The sequence below is a fragment of the Pipistrellus hanaki genome, assembly GCF_964339955.1.
Source record: "Pipistrellus hanaki genome assembly, chromosome: 14".
Lineage (NCBI taxonomy): Eukaryota > Metazoa > Chordata > Mammalia > Chiroptera > Vespertilionidae > Pipistrellus > Pipistrellus hanaki.
In genome coordinates, this window is record NC_140516.1 from 46,286,014 (window position 1) to 46,306,488 (window position 20,475).

Sequence of the window (20,475 nt, forward strand, 5' to 3'; positions counted from 1 at the left end):
CGACGTTTCTGGCTCTCTATCTCTCTCCCTTCCTCTCTGTAAAAAATCAATAAAATATATTAAAAAAATAAATAAAAGGTGTTACAGGATACTATGTGTGGCACTATTTTAACATTGTCATCGTTGTGGCCATCAGATGACTTGAGCTCCTCCTCGCTCACCTCTGTCAACAGCAACATCAGTATCAGAGTCTGTCACCATTCACTGGACACTTTCTCTGAGCCAGGCTTGGTATACGCCTGCGCCCCTCCAAGGGCATCTGCAAACCAGAGCTGGTTTGTAAAACGTTACCCTCTGACAACACAAGGAGTTGGTGTCAGGATGCAGATCAACTGATCACCATGCCACTGTTTAGTTCCGCTGACATCTCTCTATATTTATGTCTATGGAATCCACAGATTACATAATACATACGTGACCTTTAGAGCAGCGTTTTTCAACCGCTGTTCCGCGGCACACTAGTGTGCCGCGAGATGTTGCCTGGTGTGCCGTAGGTGCAGACAAGACAAGAATTTTATAATTTTTCATTATTTTGTTTACTTAATATTTCATAATAAAGTAATTATAAAATACTTTCTTTGTGTTTATTTGATTCCTATTCAAGAGAATTACTTTATATATAGTCAATATAGGCACAGAGTTAAATTTTTTAACATTTTCTAATGGTGGTGTGCCTCGTGATTTTTTTCATGAAACAAGTGTGCCTTTGCCCAAAAAAGGTTGAAAAACACTGCTATAGAGTATGTAATATGTACATACACAGGCTGTAAACGGCAGGATTCACGGAGACATGGATATGGGATTCACGGAGACATGGATACGTTGGAGACCGACTCACCTCGCTGGCCAGGTCCCTCTTGGCTTTGGCTGCCAGGAAGGCCAAGGAGTCAAGACGAAGCTCAAAGCCTTTTGCCTTCTGGTTTTCCCAGCTGCTCTTATACAGTTTCTAAGGGGATTCAGGAGACAAGAGATCATCTGCACATGAGACCATTCCCTTAGACTCTGTAACGACCCCTCTGGGGGGCCAACACCGATCACGCCTTCCCCCAAATCCGAGACCTCAGAAACCCTGTAACCTGAACACAACCAGGCCTCCTTGTTCCTGCCTTAACGCCTCTTGCTACTCATGGCTTCAATCAAAAGAAGCAGACATTGAATTCGAGAGGCCTTGACATGCCAAAGATGGGATACCATGACTTAACACAAGGCAACATTTCTGAAAGGTGTTCTCCAGCTCTGTGCACACACCCCACCCATCCAGCCACTGTCCCACTCTCTTCTTTCCCTGTCCCCCAGCCTCCAGTTCCTCTACGTCTTTTCCTTTCTCCTCCCAATTCCTGTCCTGCCTCCACCTCCAGATTTCAAGTTCTTTCTTCGAGAAGGCTCCCTGCCTTCTGTGGTCTCGCCCTCTAATTCTTTCCTCTCCCCATTAATCAAAGCAGGACCCCAAATCCTGGGAGCTGAGTGGCAGAGCAAAGGCCCCTCCTTATAAGACACAGATGGGAAAGTTGGGATCATGTATACTTTTGCACATAAGAGCAAAGCTTCCCTGTGTACAGTCCTCAGAGTGCTTTCTGTATATTAGCTCATTGCAGCCTCATGACAACCCAATGATGCAGGGATTAGTATTACCCTCATTTTACCAATTGGACAACTGAGAGCAAAATTTTTCCCAAAGTCACATACCTAGTAACTAGCAGAGCCAACGACCAAACCAAGGCAGTTTGGAGCAAACGTCTCAGCTCTGAGACCCTCCCCTATGACACTGCTCTTATGCTGTTTCCACTCTGAGCCCAGGATAACCACTGCCTCCTACTCCTTCACATAGTCAGTGGCTCAAGTCACCACTGGCTCACTCCCATGAAAGGCTGTCCTCCCCTATAACACTGGTCAGGAACAAGGCTGCTGGATGAGCTGTTTACAATGGCCCGATGTATGCAACCCGAGCTGACACACCAACATGGCTGGTCAGGTTTGGGGTCCTGGTGCCCACATAGGGAAGCCGGGCCCACGTGCTGTACCTCGCTGAGATTGGCAGCATTGGCTCGGGCCTGTAAGAAGAGGGGTTCGTCTTTGCTGATGCTGTACTGGTGGAGGGACTGCTCGTTTCCTGCCTTGTAGGCCACCTGTTGGGAGAGAGAACTGGGTCAGGAGCAGGTGGGTGGGTGGGCATCACTCTTATGTCTGCTTGAGTCTTCTGTGGCTTGCCTGGGAAGACCTTACAAAACCACCCAGACCACACAGTAGCCGCTTAGATACATTAAATGAGGCTTAACACAGGAGAGTTAACAGGAGGAGGAGCAGCAGGGAGGAGCTGAGAGAAGAATGTGGCCGGGGAAGCAACCCCAAAATCCCTCCAAGGTTTTTGTTCTCATGCCTTTTCCTTGAGAAAACATAGACCTCCCCCAAGGCGTCCTCACCTACGCTGTCTGCAGCCTCAAAAAATAACCCATCAGAGAGCTCAAATGAGCACAGACTCCACATAGGAAAAATAAGAAGCACACTCTGCCTCCTGCACCCCCATAATCGATCCTAATGCCGTTATAGGGCTGACGCCTGGAAAGTGAGCAGCGACCAGAACGACACCATGAGCGAACATCTCCATCACTCTTGCTCTTTCTCCCTCTCTTTTCCTCCCAACCAACAACTCGCGTTTCTAAACAGTGGTTTTCAGCTGACTTGTTAAGTTGAAAGCATCCTTTCTGGCAGGTGTATCTGAGCCTATAAGAGGGAAAGTGAGGACCGTAGCAACTAGGGTACCTACTTGGTGCAGGTGCGCAACCAGTGTTGAACACTGATGTGTCAGTAACACGTGTGGAGTTTCATTGCTCTGCCCCCCACATGTGAGCTCAAGCGGGCATGACATGTACACAACCCACAAGCAAATATCATTGTCCCCCACGATAAATCTCTACTGCCTCCAGAACTGTAGAGCCTCTGATGAGAGATAGAAGGAGAAAGAAAGAAGGAGAAAGAAGGAACTAGGCAATAATGAAAGCAGAAAGGAATAAAATCAAGTGGCATCAACCCCAACAACCAGGGAGAAGTGTGGTGGCTGAGGCGGGGAGACCTGGGGTCCAGCTCTCAGACAGCCTGGAAGCCTGCAGAAAGCTGCGTCCAGCCTATTTAAAGGGATGATTCTTTGTTGGTCCCTGGATCGTGCCTGGGCAGCATCTGCTGTTGTCCCCAGAGGCTCCCGGGCCCATGACACAGCGGCCTGGTGGAGAAAGGGCAGCCTGGGACTCACCCCGCTCTGCAGCTCCTGGCTCTTCTTGGCGTGCTCCATCTGGGAGCTGTCGGCCACACTGGTGAACTTCAGCTCGTCCACCCTCTGCCTGTAGTTTTTCTGTTTCCAAAGAAAAGGGACTTCATTAGGATGAGGCTGTCCAGTCACACACACACACACACACACACACACACACACACACACACTTTGCATGGCCCAAGCATGTCCTGAGGTTGAGGGGGATGTTCCCACTGGTCCCGCACTTAGGGCCAGGCAGACCTGAGACTGCCTGCCCTGGTGAGAATGATTTAGTTGCTACTCCTGCGTTTTCTCCTGATAAATCCTGTATTTCACCATGTGCCCTGAGATGTGTCCATCTTGTAAATCTAGAACTGACCCAGGAGAGTGAGATGTAGGGAATTTGGATTTCACAATCATGAAGACTGAGCTCCGAATCTCACCTCCACCTCCTTCCAGCTTCAAAGATGAGCAAACCCCTGCCCCCACCTCAGTGCTGTTGGCAAGAGGATTATAGGTACCAACTGAACCCCTAATAGGGATTGAAATATTAAAAACTCCAAATCTGCTCCCTGTAGGAAAATAAAATTCTAGAGCAAATACTTCAGACACTTGCAATTTCCTTTCTTAGCTCCATTGCATTGATGGAAAACTCCTTCCCTAAGTAATTGAAGGAAGTTATATTTCCCTTCAAGGGTTGAAATTCACAGTGATCCCACACTCCACACTGGTCAATGTTCTTATTGAGGAGCCCGGAATCACCTGGACAGGGCACAGCAGGAACATCAAAAAGGCGAAGGAGATGGTATCTACATGTCCCTGGAGGAGCTTAACAATGAGTAGGCACAAGAAGTGAGGTAGAAACACATACCTCCAGCTGAATTCACTCTTAGTGAATTCAGCTGGAGGTATGTGTGGGCTAGTTGGGGCCCCTGACAGCACTCCTGTCCAAGTCAAATGGGGCTTTGGTTGCCCCCCCCCCGCCGCCCCGTATTTTAGCTGGTGTCAAAGAAGCTAAGTAAGAGGACCCTAAAGGGTTATTCTATTATCTCTACCTTCTTTATTTATATATTCTGGCCATAAATGTGTCTGGGTCAGTGAGAAGGACAAGTACAGTAGGAAATAAGGATAAATTACAAAAACATGCTTTGGGGGTGCAAAATTGCTTAGTGGTCAGAAGCTGGGGCACCGGATCAAACACTTGATTCGGTTGCCACCTCTGCTAGTTCCACTGTAAGTCTCACTTTCCTCTGTTAACAATGGAATGTTAACAGAATAATAATAGTGTCACTCTCTTATGGCTGCTGTGAGCAATAAATGAGCAATATGTATGTAACACACTCGAAGTGGTAAATAAATGACAGCAATGAGCACATAATTATCAGTCCACAACTGGCAGCTATGACTACCACTATTATTACCATTTGCAAGAGAGATGCCGACTCAGCCTTCCTGGCCCCGACACAAGAATCCCCTTTAAAAGATCCCAACGAGCGCTCCTGAAGCAGTCACATTTCCAAATGAAGTGCCCTCTAAAAGTCCTCCTGTGCCTGCTGCCAAAGCCAGCTTTCCATGGGGCAAAGAGAAGCAGGCTTGGAGCCACGGGGACTTCGGAGGGTAGCCTGTCCAACCTTCTCATATTTAAGGTGAAAGAGGGTGGGAAGGGTTGAAGGACTTGCTCAAAGTCTGCAGTGAATGTAAGGCAAGGGCGTAAGGAGAACACTGTCCTCCAAATGTCAAACTAATTCAGAAGTAATCAAAAACTTTTACACAACAAACAGGTGCTTCCTCATGCCAACTGACTGTGTATGACACCCTTTCTGAGCTATTCTGTGGAAGCATCTGCTACTTAAATTGCTGGGCTTCGTACATATACCTTTCCCGAGTGCAAAATAAAAAATAAAAATAAAAAATACTCCTATGAGTCATACCCCAAATAATCCCGGGGAATAGAGAGGGGGAATCAGAGGACAAGATCACTGCTAGAAGCCAGGGGCCTCGGCTCAGGTTACCTCGCTGACCAGCTGTCCAGCCTTCTTGGCCTGTTCCAGATTGAGACTGCCCTCCGTCAGCCACCCCACGCCTTTCATCCACGCCAGGTCAGCTTTGTACTGCAGCTGCAAGAGAAACGCCACGCTCAAACAGATGCATGGGTGCGGACTGCACAATGTTGAGGGGAGAGTTAGGAAAACCCTTGCTCCTGCATCATCTTCTTAGAGAAGTGGTTGGCAAACTGTGGCTCTTTGACCCCTTGAGGGTGGCTCTTCCACAAGATACCATGTGTGGGCGTGCACGTACACTGCAATTGAAACTTTGTGGCCCATGTGCAGAAGTCGGTTTTCGGCCTGGGTGAGTCTATTTTGAAGAAGTGGTATTAGAACACTCAAGGGGCCGAAGAGCCTCATGTGGTTCACGAGCGGCCGTTTGCTGACCACTGTCCTAGAGGAACTGCTCCCTACTCCTTCATAATCGGCAGGACTCTGCCCAGGTAGGAAGGACACGTTGTAACCATGTTCTACGTTAGCACTGAAAGGTCATAACCTAACCAAAAAGTGGCCTTTTCAGACTTTTTGATCAAGGACCTCATCTTTCAATCTGCTCAGTTTCTCAGATTTACTTACCATTTTCAACATTTGATTCCTCTTCCCTCATCTTGACTTTTGTCATGGCTCTGGGCCCCTGTCCTGCATCCTCTAGTCTCCAATGTCTCCGCTAAAATTCTATCTCTACCTCCCCACCCACCCCCCTCAGGCCTGGTACATCTCCAGCAGTTCTTCCTGGTCCTTCTAGTTATGTAATAGACACGTGCTCAGGTTCACTCTCAAAGTGTCACTGTATCCCACTGTGAGAGCTGCATGGGAGACTGTCCATGAGGGGGGCTCACCTCACTCTGGAGCCCGTAGGCTTTCTTGGCCCACCGTGTCTTCATATCTTCGGGCAGCATGGTGTATTCGTGCAGCTTTTTCCGGTAGTCCAGGTCACTGGCCAGAGCTTGGGCCTTCTTAGCGTGCCTGATGTTTACCATGTCCATGGGCAGGTGAAAGTGGGTCTTGCTCTCTTCAAAGCCTTTCTTGTATTCAACCTTGAATGTAACAAAACAAGGCCCATTACTCGAAGCCTGTGTTTGCAGGCGTGATGTGGAAACACAGGAAAGAAGCCCAGGGTTTTGTGAGAAGTTGGCACTCTGGGCAATGGCATCCATCTGTCAGAAAAGTGGGACCCATTTCTGGCTCTGTAAGATGGCAGTGCCGGGGAGCTGAGATTCCACACTACTTTGTCTCTGGGAGAAATGTCTCCTTCCAAGCCTAAATCATTTTATCTGGCTACCCCAGGAGGCAAACACTTTATCCATGGTTTCTGTAGAAGCCTGAAAAGGTAGAATAACAAAGCTTAGGCTCCAGGGCCAGAGTAGCCTGAGTTCAAATCTGACCTGCCCTCTGCCAACTGGATGATCTCTGGAAAGTTACATCATCTCTCTAAGGGCTCATGTTCCTCGGGGAATTATTGTGATAAATCAACAAAGTAGTAGGTGATACCTGCTTCATGCAGAGGCTGGCATATAGAAAACACTTGGTAAATGTTAGCAATGAGGCTGGCCATGACAGCGGGGATGATGGTGGTGATGGTGGTATTGACGATGGTGAAGATGGTGATGATGATAATTGTGACAATGATGGTAATGATGGCCCTAGTGATGATAATATGGTGGTGATGGTGATGTTGATAAAGGTGATGATGATGTTGGTAATGGGATAGATGGTAATGATGGTGACAGTGAGGATGATTATGATGATGGTGACGTTGATAATGGTGATGATGATGTAGGTGATAGGAATGATGATGATAGTGATAGTGGTAATTATGGTAATGATAATAATGGTGATGATGGTGGTAATGATAGTGTTGGTGATGACAATGATGTCAGTGATGGTGATGATGGTGGTGATGTTGATAATAGTGATCATGTTGATGATAGGAATGGCGATGATGATGAGGATGGTACTAATGATGATAATGGTGATGGTGGTGGTGATGGTGATGATGGTGATGATGGTGATGATGGTGTTGGTGATAATGGTGACTGTGATGATGGTGATGTTGGTGGTGATGGCACAGTGGTGGGGGAAGGTAGTGATCTATGGTAAAAAGAACATAGTGCCAGTAAGCAAGAGTTCTAGGATCTAGTTCTCTACCCTTCAACCACTATCACTGGCTACTATATGACCTCAGGCACGACACAATCTTTTCAGCCCTAGATGTTCCAAATGCAAATATGAAATATCATTTTGTTCTCTATCTAAACCCAAAGCCAAATTCTCAATGTCTCTCTATATGTTTCACAACTATGCACTTTAAAGTGCTTGTTATATAGGCACATCCAAAATGGTGACTCAGACACCAACCTTCTTACTCTATTCAAGCCATGGCCCCTTAATGATTTACCAGGTAATTAGACCTGTCAGCGCCATCAGAGCACAGTCAGCTGGCCTCACAGCTTGGAGCAGGCAATCGTAAAGCGGAAACCCGATCCTTAAGTGTCCTTTCTAACTGTTCAGTATTGGTAGGAAAGACTTGATTAGAAGCCACATCTGCCCCTTCTGGCAGAATTTACCTCCCCACAGGGTTTCAACAAATGACAATTTTACCACAGTTCATCTCCAGCCATTAACTACAGTTGTTTACAAAGAAGCATCGTTTTGATTGGTTGGAGCCTAGATGCCCAGTTGTTTGCTAAATATTTTGAATATTATGTGTATTTGTAACCACAGGATTCATCCAGGACATCACCACAATAATCAGGGTGCTTACTGTCTAACCCTCTCAGTAGAATTAAGCTCTGTCAGGGAGGAACCTGTTAGGCGTGCTCATTCTTATAGCTCAGGATCTTGCCCATAGTAGTTATTTAGTAAACATTTGCAGAATCAGTAAATGAGGCTGAACACCTTTGTACCTTCACTAGGAGATCCTGGTCACTCACAGTAAACACACTACCCATCTATTTTAAAAGAATGCTTTAACAAACAAAAGAAATGGAACAGCCTGGCCGGTGTGGCTCAGTGGTTGAGCATCAATCCATGCACCAAGAGGTCACTTGTTCAATTCCCAGTCAGGGTCTATACTGAGCTTGCAGGCTCTATCCCCAGTAGGAGGCGTTCAGGAGGCAGCTGATCAGTGATTCTCTCTCATCCTTGATGTTTCCATCTCCCTCTCCCTCTCCCTTCCTCTCTGAAATCAACAAAAATACATTTAAGAAAAAAGAAACGGCACAAACTTCTCACACAAGCCAGGAAAGAAGTCATAGGTGGGAGACAACAAAAAGTCCCAAGTGAAGGAGGCCCGGGAAAAACTTTAAAGTAACACAACTCTAAGTTAAGGATGGAGCGTAGAAAGGAATTTACCTCGCTGCTCATCTTGGCAACCTGCAGGGAGTGCAGAAGCCTAGAGTCCGTAGCTCCCATGGCTTTGCCTTTGCTTTTTTCATATTCTTCTTTGTATTTAATCTTGAGAGAAAGAAGAAAGTCTACCGTGAGGGAGAGAGAAACTTTGCCAGATCAGGGGTTCTGGTTTTAACAAGTGCAAGGGGAATAATTCTGCAAAAACACCTCACCGTCTTTCGCACCCAGAAGATTAAAGGATTGTGATGTTTGCCACTTTAACAGTCATTATTTTTTTTCTGCAGGACCACTGACATTTTATGGAAACCATTTCTTATGCATTTCCGAGTTAATGAGAGAAAAACCTACATTGCTAGCAAGCTCTCCGGAGGCTTTGGCGGCCAGCAGAGATATGGCATCCAGCTTCATTTCAAATCCTTTCCCCTTGGACTTTTCCCAGCCTTCTTTGTACTTAATCTGACAAACAAAGACACAGGTGAATTAAGAGTCCCTATACATTTTCCTGCCAAAAGCTGAAGAAAAAACACACACAAACAAACAGTGAAGTTGGCGTCTTCATCTGTCTACAGACAAGAATCTTGGTGTTATTATCAAAAGCATCATAACAATTATTACAACAGTTCACTGATTCTTTAGCTGCTGAGCCTTGCAGGGCAACGGTAATGGACAGGACAAAGAGAAGACCCATGTGCTCATATTAGGGCTGGTGTTTCCTGATCATGTGACCCTGAGTAAATTACCTTTTTATGCCTCAGTTTATCATTTGCAAAAAGAATATCCTGTTCTGTGTCTTGGGATTGATGGAAGAATAAATTGGATGTAGTATATGAAAACAGATCTTAAGCTGGTAAAGTGCAACATAGATAGATATAAGGTGTTGATATTGGTGTTGCCACAGTAACAGTGCCTATTGTTTTCTGGCCCTTTCCTGTGTGTCTTCTACTCATCAGCTCTAAGCTTTTGCATTGGGCTTGTGAGGCTCAGAGACATTAAAACCTCATGTAGGGACATGGGTTAAAGTGGCAATGCTAGCATGTGACCTGGGTCTATCTGATACGAAAGCCCATGCCACTATGTCCCTATAATAAATACCTCCTGGGGGTATGACAATTTAATAACGCCATTGCTTCTCCCAGTGCCCAGCACAGAATACACATCAACAAATATTAGTTACTTTCTCTTTTCTTCTTTTCTCTCACAAATCCTCTCTAGAATGAGAAGCCTAATCACGGCCCATTTGGAACTCCAGGAAGAATCTGGTGATTAACATCGATCTTTAACTTAAAGTTTCTCCACACAGCAAAACTCCAGCTTGAAGTCACCCAGATGATGATAATGATGATGATGTGCATACTGTACACATGCTCATATTGTGAGAATGAAATTGCTAACATAAATTTACCCCCAATGAACTACCACGGACCATGAGACAGCAAGATTCAAAATTATAATATGGTCGGTGCTGTCAACGAACCCATCTCATGAGCAGAACAGTCCCGGCTCATTGAGTCTGGTATCATCATTCTCACCTGTGCACATAACCTCCACCACACTCTCCCCATGCTGCCTGCTTACCTCGCTGAAGAGCTCAGCGTTGGTTTTGGCCTTCACCAGTTGAGGTACATCCTGGGGCAGTGAGTAATTCAACTTGTTTTTCTCATAGTCAGCACGGTAATTCACCTATTGGGTTTCAAATAAGCCCGCACGGTAAATACAAGGTATTTGGATGGGCAGAAGAATTCTGGAGAGAACTCTCCCTTTTCCACTTTCCCTTTAGACTCATAGCTGTGAAGGGGTTTCTGGAAAAGGCACCTGACAAGGAAACCTACAATTCTGTGAACGTTTTTAATGAACAGGCTGAAGATGCCCAGTGAAAAGTAAAACAACTCAGAGGCACTCAAAGTCATGAGCTTGCAAAGGCCTTCCCTGTGGCCATCTCAGCAGCTCTCCTTTGATGAACTTGTGAGGGGATGGAGCTTAGTTTATTATCTCACTGCTGTGCAGAACATCTTGCAACATGCATGGTGGATACTCAAAGAGTAATTACCAAATGCCTGCCCACATTGAAGAAAAGCAATCTTAAATCTCCAAGAAAGAGCCACCCAGACCTTATGTGATTCCCAGTGGAAGAATACAGCATCCTCTGAGGTGCAGTCTTGCCCCCAAACTAAACCTAAACCTGATCGAGCCTATAGACCCAACCACTATTTCATAGGACAAGTGGAGGCTGGGGGAACATGTGAAATCCACACTGGGATGCAGTTGGCAAAACTCAGACTGTGGGAAATCGTACAGGATAAATAATCCAGTCTCTTCAACAGACAACTTGCGAGAAAAGAGGAGAGATTAAAAAACAAAACAAAAAAAACTTAAAGATAAAAAGTCTTAAAGACATATCAACCAAGCACAAGATGTGGATCTTAATTTACTCTAATTCAAACAAACTATAAAAAAAAGTATAACCTTAGGAGACAACTGGAATGTTGAATACTAATTAACACTAGTGATATTAAGAATTATTAATTTGAGGTGTGATATATAAAAAACGCATAAGTATGTTTTAAAATTTTTTCATCTTTTAGAGATTCATATTGAAATACTTAAAGAGTAAATATGATACCTGAGATTTTTTAAAAATAACATGGGAGGGGAAGGGAGTGGATGGGCATAATGATAAAGCGAGACAGGCCATGAGTTGATGGTGAAGCTGGGTGATGGGCCATGGGGATTCTTTACACTACTCTTTTTGCTTCTGAATGTATTTGAAATTTGTCAAGAGAGGGTCATTTCATAGGTGTCATAAGACAAATGTCACCATTCATGAAAGTCACATCCTTGGGAGCCCGATATCCAGAGGCCACCCAGCAATCACAAGTCCCCCACCTCCGGCTGGGCATGTCGGGTCACTTACCTGACTCAGCTGCTGGGCGTTGATTTTGGCTTGGACAATCTGAGGAGTGTTGGTCACAGAGCTGTACTTCAACTTGTCGATGCTTTGCCTGTAGTTGACCTGGGTACAACGAGGCACAGGAAGATGTCACTTGCGTCCGTCTCTAAGACCTGCTTAGCCCCGTCTGCCTAAGCCCAACAGAGCTGAGATTCTCAAATGACTAGAAAGAGAACCAAAGATTCCAACCAGAGACAACACACATTCCGAGCCCACCTGAGCCTTTCCAGATTCAGACTCCATGTTGGCCCTTTAGTCAGCTGGGCTCTGGATCTGATCACCCACCCCACTCACAGTCATCATGCCTCTGCTGTATTTTTGTTTGTTAATCCTCATCTGAGGATACTTTTCCATTGATTTTTATAGAGAGTAGAAGGGAGGGGGAGAGACAGAGAGAGAGAGAGACAAACATCCATGTGAGAGAGACACATCAATTGATTGCCTCCCCACACATCCCAACCAAGGCCATGGATTGAGCTTGTAACCAAAGTATCGATACATGCCCTTGGCCAGAATCGAACCTGGGACCTTCAGTCTGCAGGCTGATGCTCTATCCTCTGAGCCAAACCGGCTAGGGTATGCTTCTGTTTTATTGCCTAAAGCCCAGGACCCCACCCAGCACCCCACACACTGTTACAGCTTCTTTAGGCCTAGGTTCAGAAGAAAAATTTTTGCACATTCTGAGTTTGTGACATGGGGTATGTAGGGAAAACTAGGAAAAAATATAAACTCATTTCAATGTCAACTATTAATGAGATTAAAGTGGCTTCTTAATGCATTAATTCAGAGAGAGAAAATTATCGTCTCATAATGAGGTGTCTAATAGAATTCAGAATTATGCATGATAAAAGGTCACAAGAACTATATTTATAAAATGGCATATTCCTTCCTGATAACTCTGCATTGTATTAAGTACGTGACAGAGCACAACTGCTTTCCTCTGCAGGACATAACTGACAGTCTCCATGATTAACCACACCTTAGCCACACGTGGTTAATCACGTTAATAGTCACAGATGCTTGGCCATTGCTTCAGTTTTCTCTCCGAAAGGGCTCTTGGCTGAGCACCGTCTCATTGTCATGCTCTTAGTGTTTATAAACCCCATCTGCAGGGAGCCCTCTCTAACCAAGGGCTGTACCTGTTTAATTTCATAGCTGTCCGAGCACCTTTAACAACTACCAGACAGAAAGGGAGGCCGCAAATGTTCTTGTAATGGATCCCCCAAACTTCCTGAACACCAAAGCCCCTGCATTAGGGGGTAAACTCAAAATCACAGGGAGCCAAGAAAGTAAGAGGAATGTGATGACAGAGAGCAGCTGCCACACTGTCCCAGCCAAGCACTGCCATGCAGGAACTAGGGCCACAGCTTATATTATATTATATTATATTATATTATATTATATTATATTATACTATATTATATATATATCTCTTACATAAATTATATGTATTATGTATTACATATTATATATATTCTATATTATACATTATATATTATATATTATATATTATATTAATGTATATAATTTATATAATATATATATATATATATATCTTACATAAATTTCTATATATTGGTTCAATTTTTTTTAAATACTCTGTGGCCAAATACAACATCTCTATATATTGGCTGAAAGCCTCTTTCATCCATTAAACTATCATTTGCCAATGATTATCCTCCATTCCTGCAAACTGTGTCAGACACTAGAGATACCTACCCCAGCCAACACTGCTCCTCCTCTGAGCAAAAGACACAGTGACATACAGACCTATCTACCAATCGCAAAACCCAAGTCAGCTACTGATCCCAAAGGAATGTGCAGAAAAGCAGCACTGACCATTTACTAAATATATGTTGAATTATTTGTTAAGTGATTGACTGATTTATGATAACCTTTGCTGACAAGTAACTGTGATACCAATTCAATTCTAAACCATCTTAAGTACTTTTTAAGATAGGACATGACTTTTGTCTTTTTTTTTTTTTTTTTTTTGGTACTTTTCTGTATTTTCTAAATTTTCTGTAATAAACATGTAGTAAAATTCTTATAATTAGAAAATAATAAATTTAATGAATTATGCATATTTTATTTGGGGCTAGCCAAACTATAAATAAATAAAAATTACTGATGTAATATGAGTTATATATTATTCCGCACGTATTTCCCAAGTGCTACTAAGAAAAAAAACACTGAGTTACCATTACCACTTTCTCACAACTTATAGACACTTTATTTTATTTCCTCTAGTCCTTTAACATACCACACTCCTAAACTTAAAAAAAAATAAATAAATAAAATAAATAAATAAATAAATAAATAAATAAATAAAAAGGGTCATCATTGCTAAGGAACAATTACTTAATGTGTCCAGCAGGGGACACAGTCCACCAAATTCTAACAGGAGAAATTGAACCTCGGGCTATTTTCAAGACAAAATGAGAGTTGTCCTCACCTTATATTGAAAACCTAAGAGTTTTCTTAGCCCTGGTTGGGTAGCTCAGTTGGTTAGTGCATCATCTTGATATGCCAAGGTTGTGGGTTTGACCAGTGCAAAAATTGATGTTTCTCTCTCTCCTCTCTCTCTCTCTCTCTCTCTCTCTCTCTCTCTCTCTCTCTCTCAACTCAATAAAATAAAATGAGAGCTAAGAGTCTCCAAACATGCATAAATGGACTTCCTACTGAAAAAGAGGGCCCCTTTCTCATTTCCTTTTTTCATTTCCTATGTATCTTGTTTCTGTTTATCTTGCTGCCAAAGAATCACTCCACAGGAGAAAAGCAACAAGAGCAGGAAGGGCTATTGGAAGAGGACTTACATCTTTCAAGGGAACCTGTTTCATGACTGTTTGATAGGAAGGAGTGAGAGTGGCTGGGTAGTTGTAGTCAACCACATCGTGTTTATAATCCTCTTTGTAGGCAATCTGAAACACGAAGAAAAGAGCAAGAAAAGAGAAATTAGCCTCTTTTTTTTTTTTTTTTACCTTGTTTGAATGCCATAGGAAGTATTTTAGAAGGTAATGGGGTGGAGGGGGGAGTAACCAGAAACAAAATTAATTAAGTTTCATCACCTCCAAGGAAAATTAAATTATGTTCACACTTTTGCCTTCAATTAATTTGAATTCTTCCTCTTTATTAAGCCAAAATTCATTAACTTCCATCTGTAGCACGTTTATTTTATCTTATTAAATATGGAACCCCTTGTAATTTTTGTTAATAAGAAGTATTTGCTCATGAATATACAATAGAAGAGCTTCTTCCAGAAAATAAATGAAAAGTCAAGAGTCTTAAGAGTGCTTTCAATTTTTTCCCCTAAAGATCAAATTTGACATTCTCAAGCAGAGGATATTTGACATTTCTATGTTTTAATAGTGAAATTGATAAGATTTATAACTTGGCATTTGCAAACCTATGAACTGAATTGACAAAGCCAAAGACGAATTAATAGACTTCAGGCTATGGTGAAAACAGGGACCTGATCTACTTTGAAGACCAGTGCCTTCAATGTACAGAAGGTCTTCAGTGAACACCATGATGGAATAAATGAATGAACCAATCAACCAAGCATCCAACCGACCAACAAATTTCATAGCACGAATTTCAAATAAAAATTATGCTCATCCATTTCTCTTTATCGCTCAGAAATTAAAAGTTTTTCTCACACTGGATCAATTACAATGGATCTGACTACTCTTCAAACCAGAGGAAGCTGAGATAAGTCCTAGTAAATTGAAGCTATTGAAAAATGTCAAGGGATTTTTACCTAGCCTTGGCTGTATTGGTTCATGTTTAGAGACTTATGGGTCGGCCTTTACACAACAGAACACTAATTTTTCAAAAGAGAAGCTGAAAAGAATTGGCTTAATTCTTCATGCCACACCTCCTTCCACTCCAACTGACCCCCAGGACCGCCGGGCCCCTCACACAAGGACTCACGTTGCTGGCCAGACTTCCAACTTTCATCGCATGGAGAGTCCGTCTGTCCATACCCACTCCTTCATAGTGGCCTCTCATGTGGTTCTGGTAGTTTTCTTTATATTTATTCTGCAGGGGATCACAAAACTTTCAACAAAAGCATTCTCTTCCCAACATGTTCAAAATTAACTCCTCTTAATGGACAAAATTGAAAATATAAATGATTAAAGACAAGCCATTTAAGTAGTCAGTGTTTCACTGAATAACAAGTAAGACACACCTTTAAAAAAAAATTAAACAACTGAAGTTTCAAGCAAGGACAAGAAGTTGGAATGGGGCAAGCACACAGCAGGCAAGAAAACATAAAATCTGATGGGCACAGACAGCACAAAACATACCTGACTTTTAAAAAATATTTTCAATTGTATTTATACCAGACATTTTTCAATGTGCAAACCTACTGTGAGAGCATGGAGCTCTCCAATGGGCAAGCCCTGATTGTGTGCGATGTCCCGGGCTGGGGGCTAGTACAAATCACTGCAGGCTACTACCTCCAGTTCTAAATAGATGAAGGATGAAACTTGAGCTCTGTCAAATTCTACAAACTTTTCATCACAGATTGGTCACTATTACAACCATATGAAATATTATAATAATATTGTAAATGCAGCTTACCAAATAATGAGAACCAAAATGGGATGATAAGAAGCCATAAGTAACTGAAACCGGTTTGGCTCAGTGGATAGAGCATCAGCCTGCAGACTGAAAGGTCCTGGGTTCGATTCCAGTCAAGGGCATGTACCTTGGTTGCAGGCACATCCCCAGTAGGGGGTGTGCAAGAGGCAGCTGATCGATGTTGATGTTTCTCATCGATGTTTCTAACTCTCTATCTCTCTCTCTTCCTCTCTGTAAAAACTCAATAAAATATATTAAATTAAAAAAAGAAGCCATAAATAGGAAAATTTGGGTAGCATCTAATGAAGCTGCATTAACACAACCTGCCCTGGGAGGCCATTGAGTTATTAGGCACTGAGAGTATTTTAAAGAATAATGTTACTGTATATCAAGACAGATATAAGTATATATCTACTTATCTCAGTTGATCTCACTCTGAGGACAGGAATTGTCATCATCCCCATTTTACAATGGGCAACGTGGCTGAGAGCTTAATCAATTTGCCCAAAGTTGGCCACTTGGCTAATTGTGAAACCAGGTCTGTCAGCTCCAAAGCTGGTGCTCCTCGTTGAGCCTTACAAAGTCCTGAGTGACTCTAAATTCTGCTAGGATGCATAGCTAACCAGAAGTCAATTCACATAATCTAGTGTAGATTATGTTCCCCAAGATACATCCCCAGACCTTCTCTGAGAATCTCCAAATTTGCAAATGCCACTCCAGCAGACAGCTGCTTATCTGTCACCTGGGGAAATAATATCTATCTGACCGGTCAGGAGATAACTGGTGTCTGGATTTACATTAATCTAAGTCATTTTAAGCTTTCAGAGTTTTAAAATGACTTAAATGAATATAAATGCAGACACACGTTATCTCGTGACCATGACCGGTGTTAAGAAGCACAAATTTTCATTGGGAGAGGATGTTGCATGCTCTGCTCACCAGCATTCACCTCTAGATACCAGATACCGCCATACACAAAGGATGCAAGAGGACAGGCAGGCACTGCCCTGAGCCCTCAAGGTCAAGTATGCATCGGGAGGCGTAAAAGAATTTAACATTACACGGACCAGTCCCAGCAATCTCAATCAAACCTGTTAGGTATCTGTGCTTAAAAGGCCATGCTTTCCCAAGACACTTAAGTACATTCACATAGACTGTCTCTTAGGAGACCCCAAAATGCTTAGGCATGAAAAACTCACATCACTGGTGAATTTTGAGATCTTGCTCACGTTCCTGAACTGAGGTGTTTCACAGTAGTTGATACTGTGACCTTTACTACTTTCGTGTTCCTTCTTATACTCCACCTTAGAAACCAAAAAAACCACTTGCATAATAGAACCAAACCCGAAGTCACTCTTGAATATGTCACCAGGATATTTTTAGAAAACTTTCAATCCAAGGTTTAAAAATACCAGGCCCAGCATACTCTTAAGTTAATAATACAGATTTTTCCTTTCAAGGAATAAATAAGTGATAATAAATTTGGTTCTAAACATTAAAAACATACAATCTCTTTCAAGAATAAATACTATGAGATTTCATGCCATTTAAAAATGGCAGAAGTGGTTTTAGGAATTAAGACAGTGGTTACTACTGGGGATGCGTGCCTGGAAGGACAGACAGAGAGAGGGGTGTCTGGACTTCGGTTATGTTCTGTTTCTTGATATGGGCACTGGTTACACAGATGTGTTCCCTAGTGAGAATCCTTCCTGTTTCACTTAATGATATATGCACTTCTCTGTATGTATGCATCAATAAAAGGTTACTTTACAAAGGCATAGATTAATACGACCATAGATGCATAGAGTGTTTTCTCATTGTAAATGGGCTGGCTAGCTGAGCTCCCCTGGGTAGCTGGGTGTAAAATGTGAGGCTACAGTTATTAAATAGACTCCAGGTCACTGGAGAAGGAGCTGACGGTGGTGCCACTAATAAAGGCATGGCTGATTTACCTCACTTGATAAACATGAGGGCAAAAAGAAACCGAAGGCTCCCTTGCAACCTCTTACCAAAGGAAATACAGTTTGTTATCTCCTATTTTATTAAACCCTAGAGGCTCTATGCATGGAAATTCGTGCATTCAGGGGGGTCCTTCAGCCGGGCTTTACCTTCTCACAGTCCTGGAGCCCTTAGGGGATATCTGACTGATGGCTTAGGCCCATTCCCCAGGGGAATGAGACCTCCTTAAGGCTGCTGCAGAGGTGGGAGAGGCTCTCACCACCACTGTTGTGCTTGCCAGCTGTGAGCCCCACTTCTGGCTGAGCATTGTTCCCCCTGTGGGAGTGCACTGACCACCAGGGAGCAGCTCCTGCATTGAGCATCTGCTCCCTAGTGGTCAGTGCATGTCATAGCGACTGGTCATTCTGTTATTTGGTCTATTTGCATTTTAGCCTTTTCTTATACAGGATAGGGTGACAATACGCCTTCTAAAGTATGCAAGATGCTGATGCTCACAATAGGATATAAAATTAAAAAGTACACCTGAATTCTAATTCTGAAACTATATGTTCTTACTTTCATGTATTTGTTTATAAATTATTCACATAGAAAAAAGTCAAAATGGTAACAATGTTGTTCCTGGATGGCAAAATGATGTAGTCGGCCTTGCAGTTCCAGTTCTGTCCCTGAAAATCTCTTTGCACCAGAATGGGACACTTCACTTTTCTGGGCCTATGACAAAGGAGAGGCCTGGAGGCTGTAAAGGTCCCACCCAGATCGAACGCCCTGTGACCAGGCATGGTTCAGTGGTTGAGCAGCGACCTATGAACCAGGAGGTCATGTTTAGATTCCTGGTCATGGTCAGGGCACATGCCCAGGATAGAAACCAATCAATGATTATCTCTCATCATTGATGATTCTCTTTCTCTCCCTCTCCCTTCCTCTCTGAAATCAATAAAAATGTATTTTAAAAAGAAAAAAAGAGAGCAAGGTTCAGCAAGCATTCATATAGCATTCTTCCCTTCTGTGACCTGTTGCCAATTCAAATGTCTTTAGTGTCCAGATGGGTAATGCAAATGAGACTTTGGGTTTTAAAAAGGTCATGGGGAACTAGAGGAGAGATTTCCGTACCAACGAGTCCTAACAGTTCTAAATATCTTAATCCCTGGGAACGACCAACAAAACACCCTCTGGCAGCCAGGTCAGCCTCCAAGATAAGGTGATTCATGGAGTAACCACAATTTCTCCGGAACTTGACTACAATGATGAGAGAGTGGGGAAGGTTCGAGTTCAAGCCACTTCTTGTTCCTTGATTCCCACTCTAAGATGATGACATCTATTTATAAAGATTAGCTCACCCAATATTCCGGCAACTAGAAATCTACTGCCTGGAACTTGTGAATAGCTCAGCCCTATAAGAATTCAGGGAGAAGCTTTTGAGCCATCGGAAAATTTTGCTGCCTTGATGGGGGGGTAAAGGGAGTGAGAGCTAGCAGAAGCCGCTGTCCCCCATACGTACCTCGCTCACGAGCTTGTTCACGCTCTGAGCCCGCTTCAGAACCAAGTTGTCCTGGGCTGGGAGGGAGTGGAACTGAGCAGCGCCTTTCATCCTGTTGAAGTCCTGCCTGTATTTTATCTGAAAGACACACACCAAGAGGGTCCAGGGTTGCTGTCTTCATGCTCCATGGCAGAACTCACCCTTAAATGACCACATACTTAATGTCAACATTCACTTCACAGAACTTCCTGAAGGACTAATATCATATGGGTTGGTTATTTTTTTTTTTTCTCCATACAACCCACATACCACTCAGTCCCTTTAGTATTCAAATGTTATTGGCTCGGGTCACTTTTATTTGGTGCACCGTCAGTACTTTGTGGAAAGTGGCTCATTTTAGCACCCTAGAAATACTCTATAAATTTTCTGTCTATGTATGTAATGTAACTGTAAACTGAAATAAACAGGATCATGTTTGTAAATAAGGTGAATAAGAATAAAAACAAGAAGAATTTCACTAAAAAATAAAAGCTACTGGCCCTTTTCACACTTTGAACTCTAATTCTGCATTAGAAAAAAAAAAAAAAAAAAAAAAAAAAAAGGTGTAGTCCCAAACCCCATCTGCCCTCGGTTTCAAAGTCATTTCTCATCGTGTCTGCTGAGGAGGAGCAGAGAGATGAATGCCTCTTTCTACTTCCTCTCGGGGTCAAAGTGCACTGCTCTGGATCAATGGGTTTATTAACTGAATAGTAACTGAGTAATGAAGAAGGGCAAAGGGGTGTGAACTGAATGCCTGGCTTCCAATTATAGACCAAGTTCAAGTTGGTGCCTTAGTTCTAAAGCGTGTGTGTGTCACTTTTCCAAG

General features: G+C 43.0%; 1 protein-coding gene across 8 annotated transcripts in view; it reads right to left on the minus strand.

The window, feature by feature from the left end:
• The window catches only part of NRAP (nebulin related anchoring protein), a 64,998-nt gene that overhangs the window by 33,814 nt on the left and 10,709 nt on the right, over positions 1-20,475 (minus strand). For 4 of the 8 annotated variants that reach the window (XM_084903560.1, XM_084903558.1, XM_084903559.1 and 1 more), the window contains exons 11-23: positions 19,632-19,748; positions 17,374-17,478; positions 15,521-15,628; positions 14,404-14,508; positions 11,552-11,650; positions 10,216-10,320; positions 8,989-9,096; positions 8,644-8,745; positions 6,129-6,326; positions 5,257-5,361; positions 3,248-3,346; positions 2,022-2,126; positions 839-946 (exon numbers count right to left, since the gene is read on the minus strand). In XM_084903560.1, the coding sequence (XP_084759686.1) occupies positions 839-946; positions 2,022-2,126; positions 3,248-3,346; positions 5,257-5,361; positions 6,129-6,326; positions 8,644-8,745; positions 8,989-9,096; positions 10,216-10,320; positions 11,552-11,650; positions 14,404-14,508; positions 15,521-15,628; positions 17,374-17,478; positions 19,632-19,748 (1,464 nt within the window). The remainder of the gene's footprint in view (positions 1-838; positions 947-2,021; positions 2,127-3,247; positions 3,347-5,256; positions 5,362-6,128; positions 6,327-8,643; positions 8,746-8,988; positions 9,097-10,215; positions 10,321-11,551; positions 11,651-14,403; positions 14,509-15,520; positions 15,629-17,373; positions 17,479-19,631; positions 19,749-20,475) is intronic. The other 4 variants (XM_084903564.1, XM_084903562.1, XM_084903563.1 and 1 more) reach the window with 1 other exon arrangement.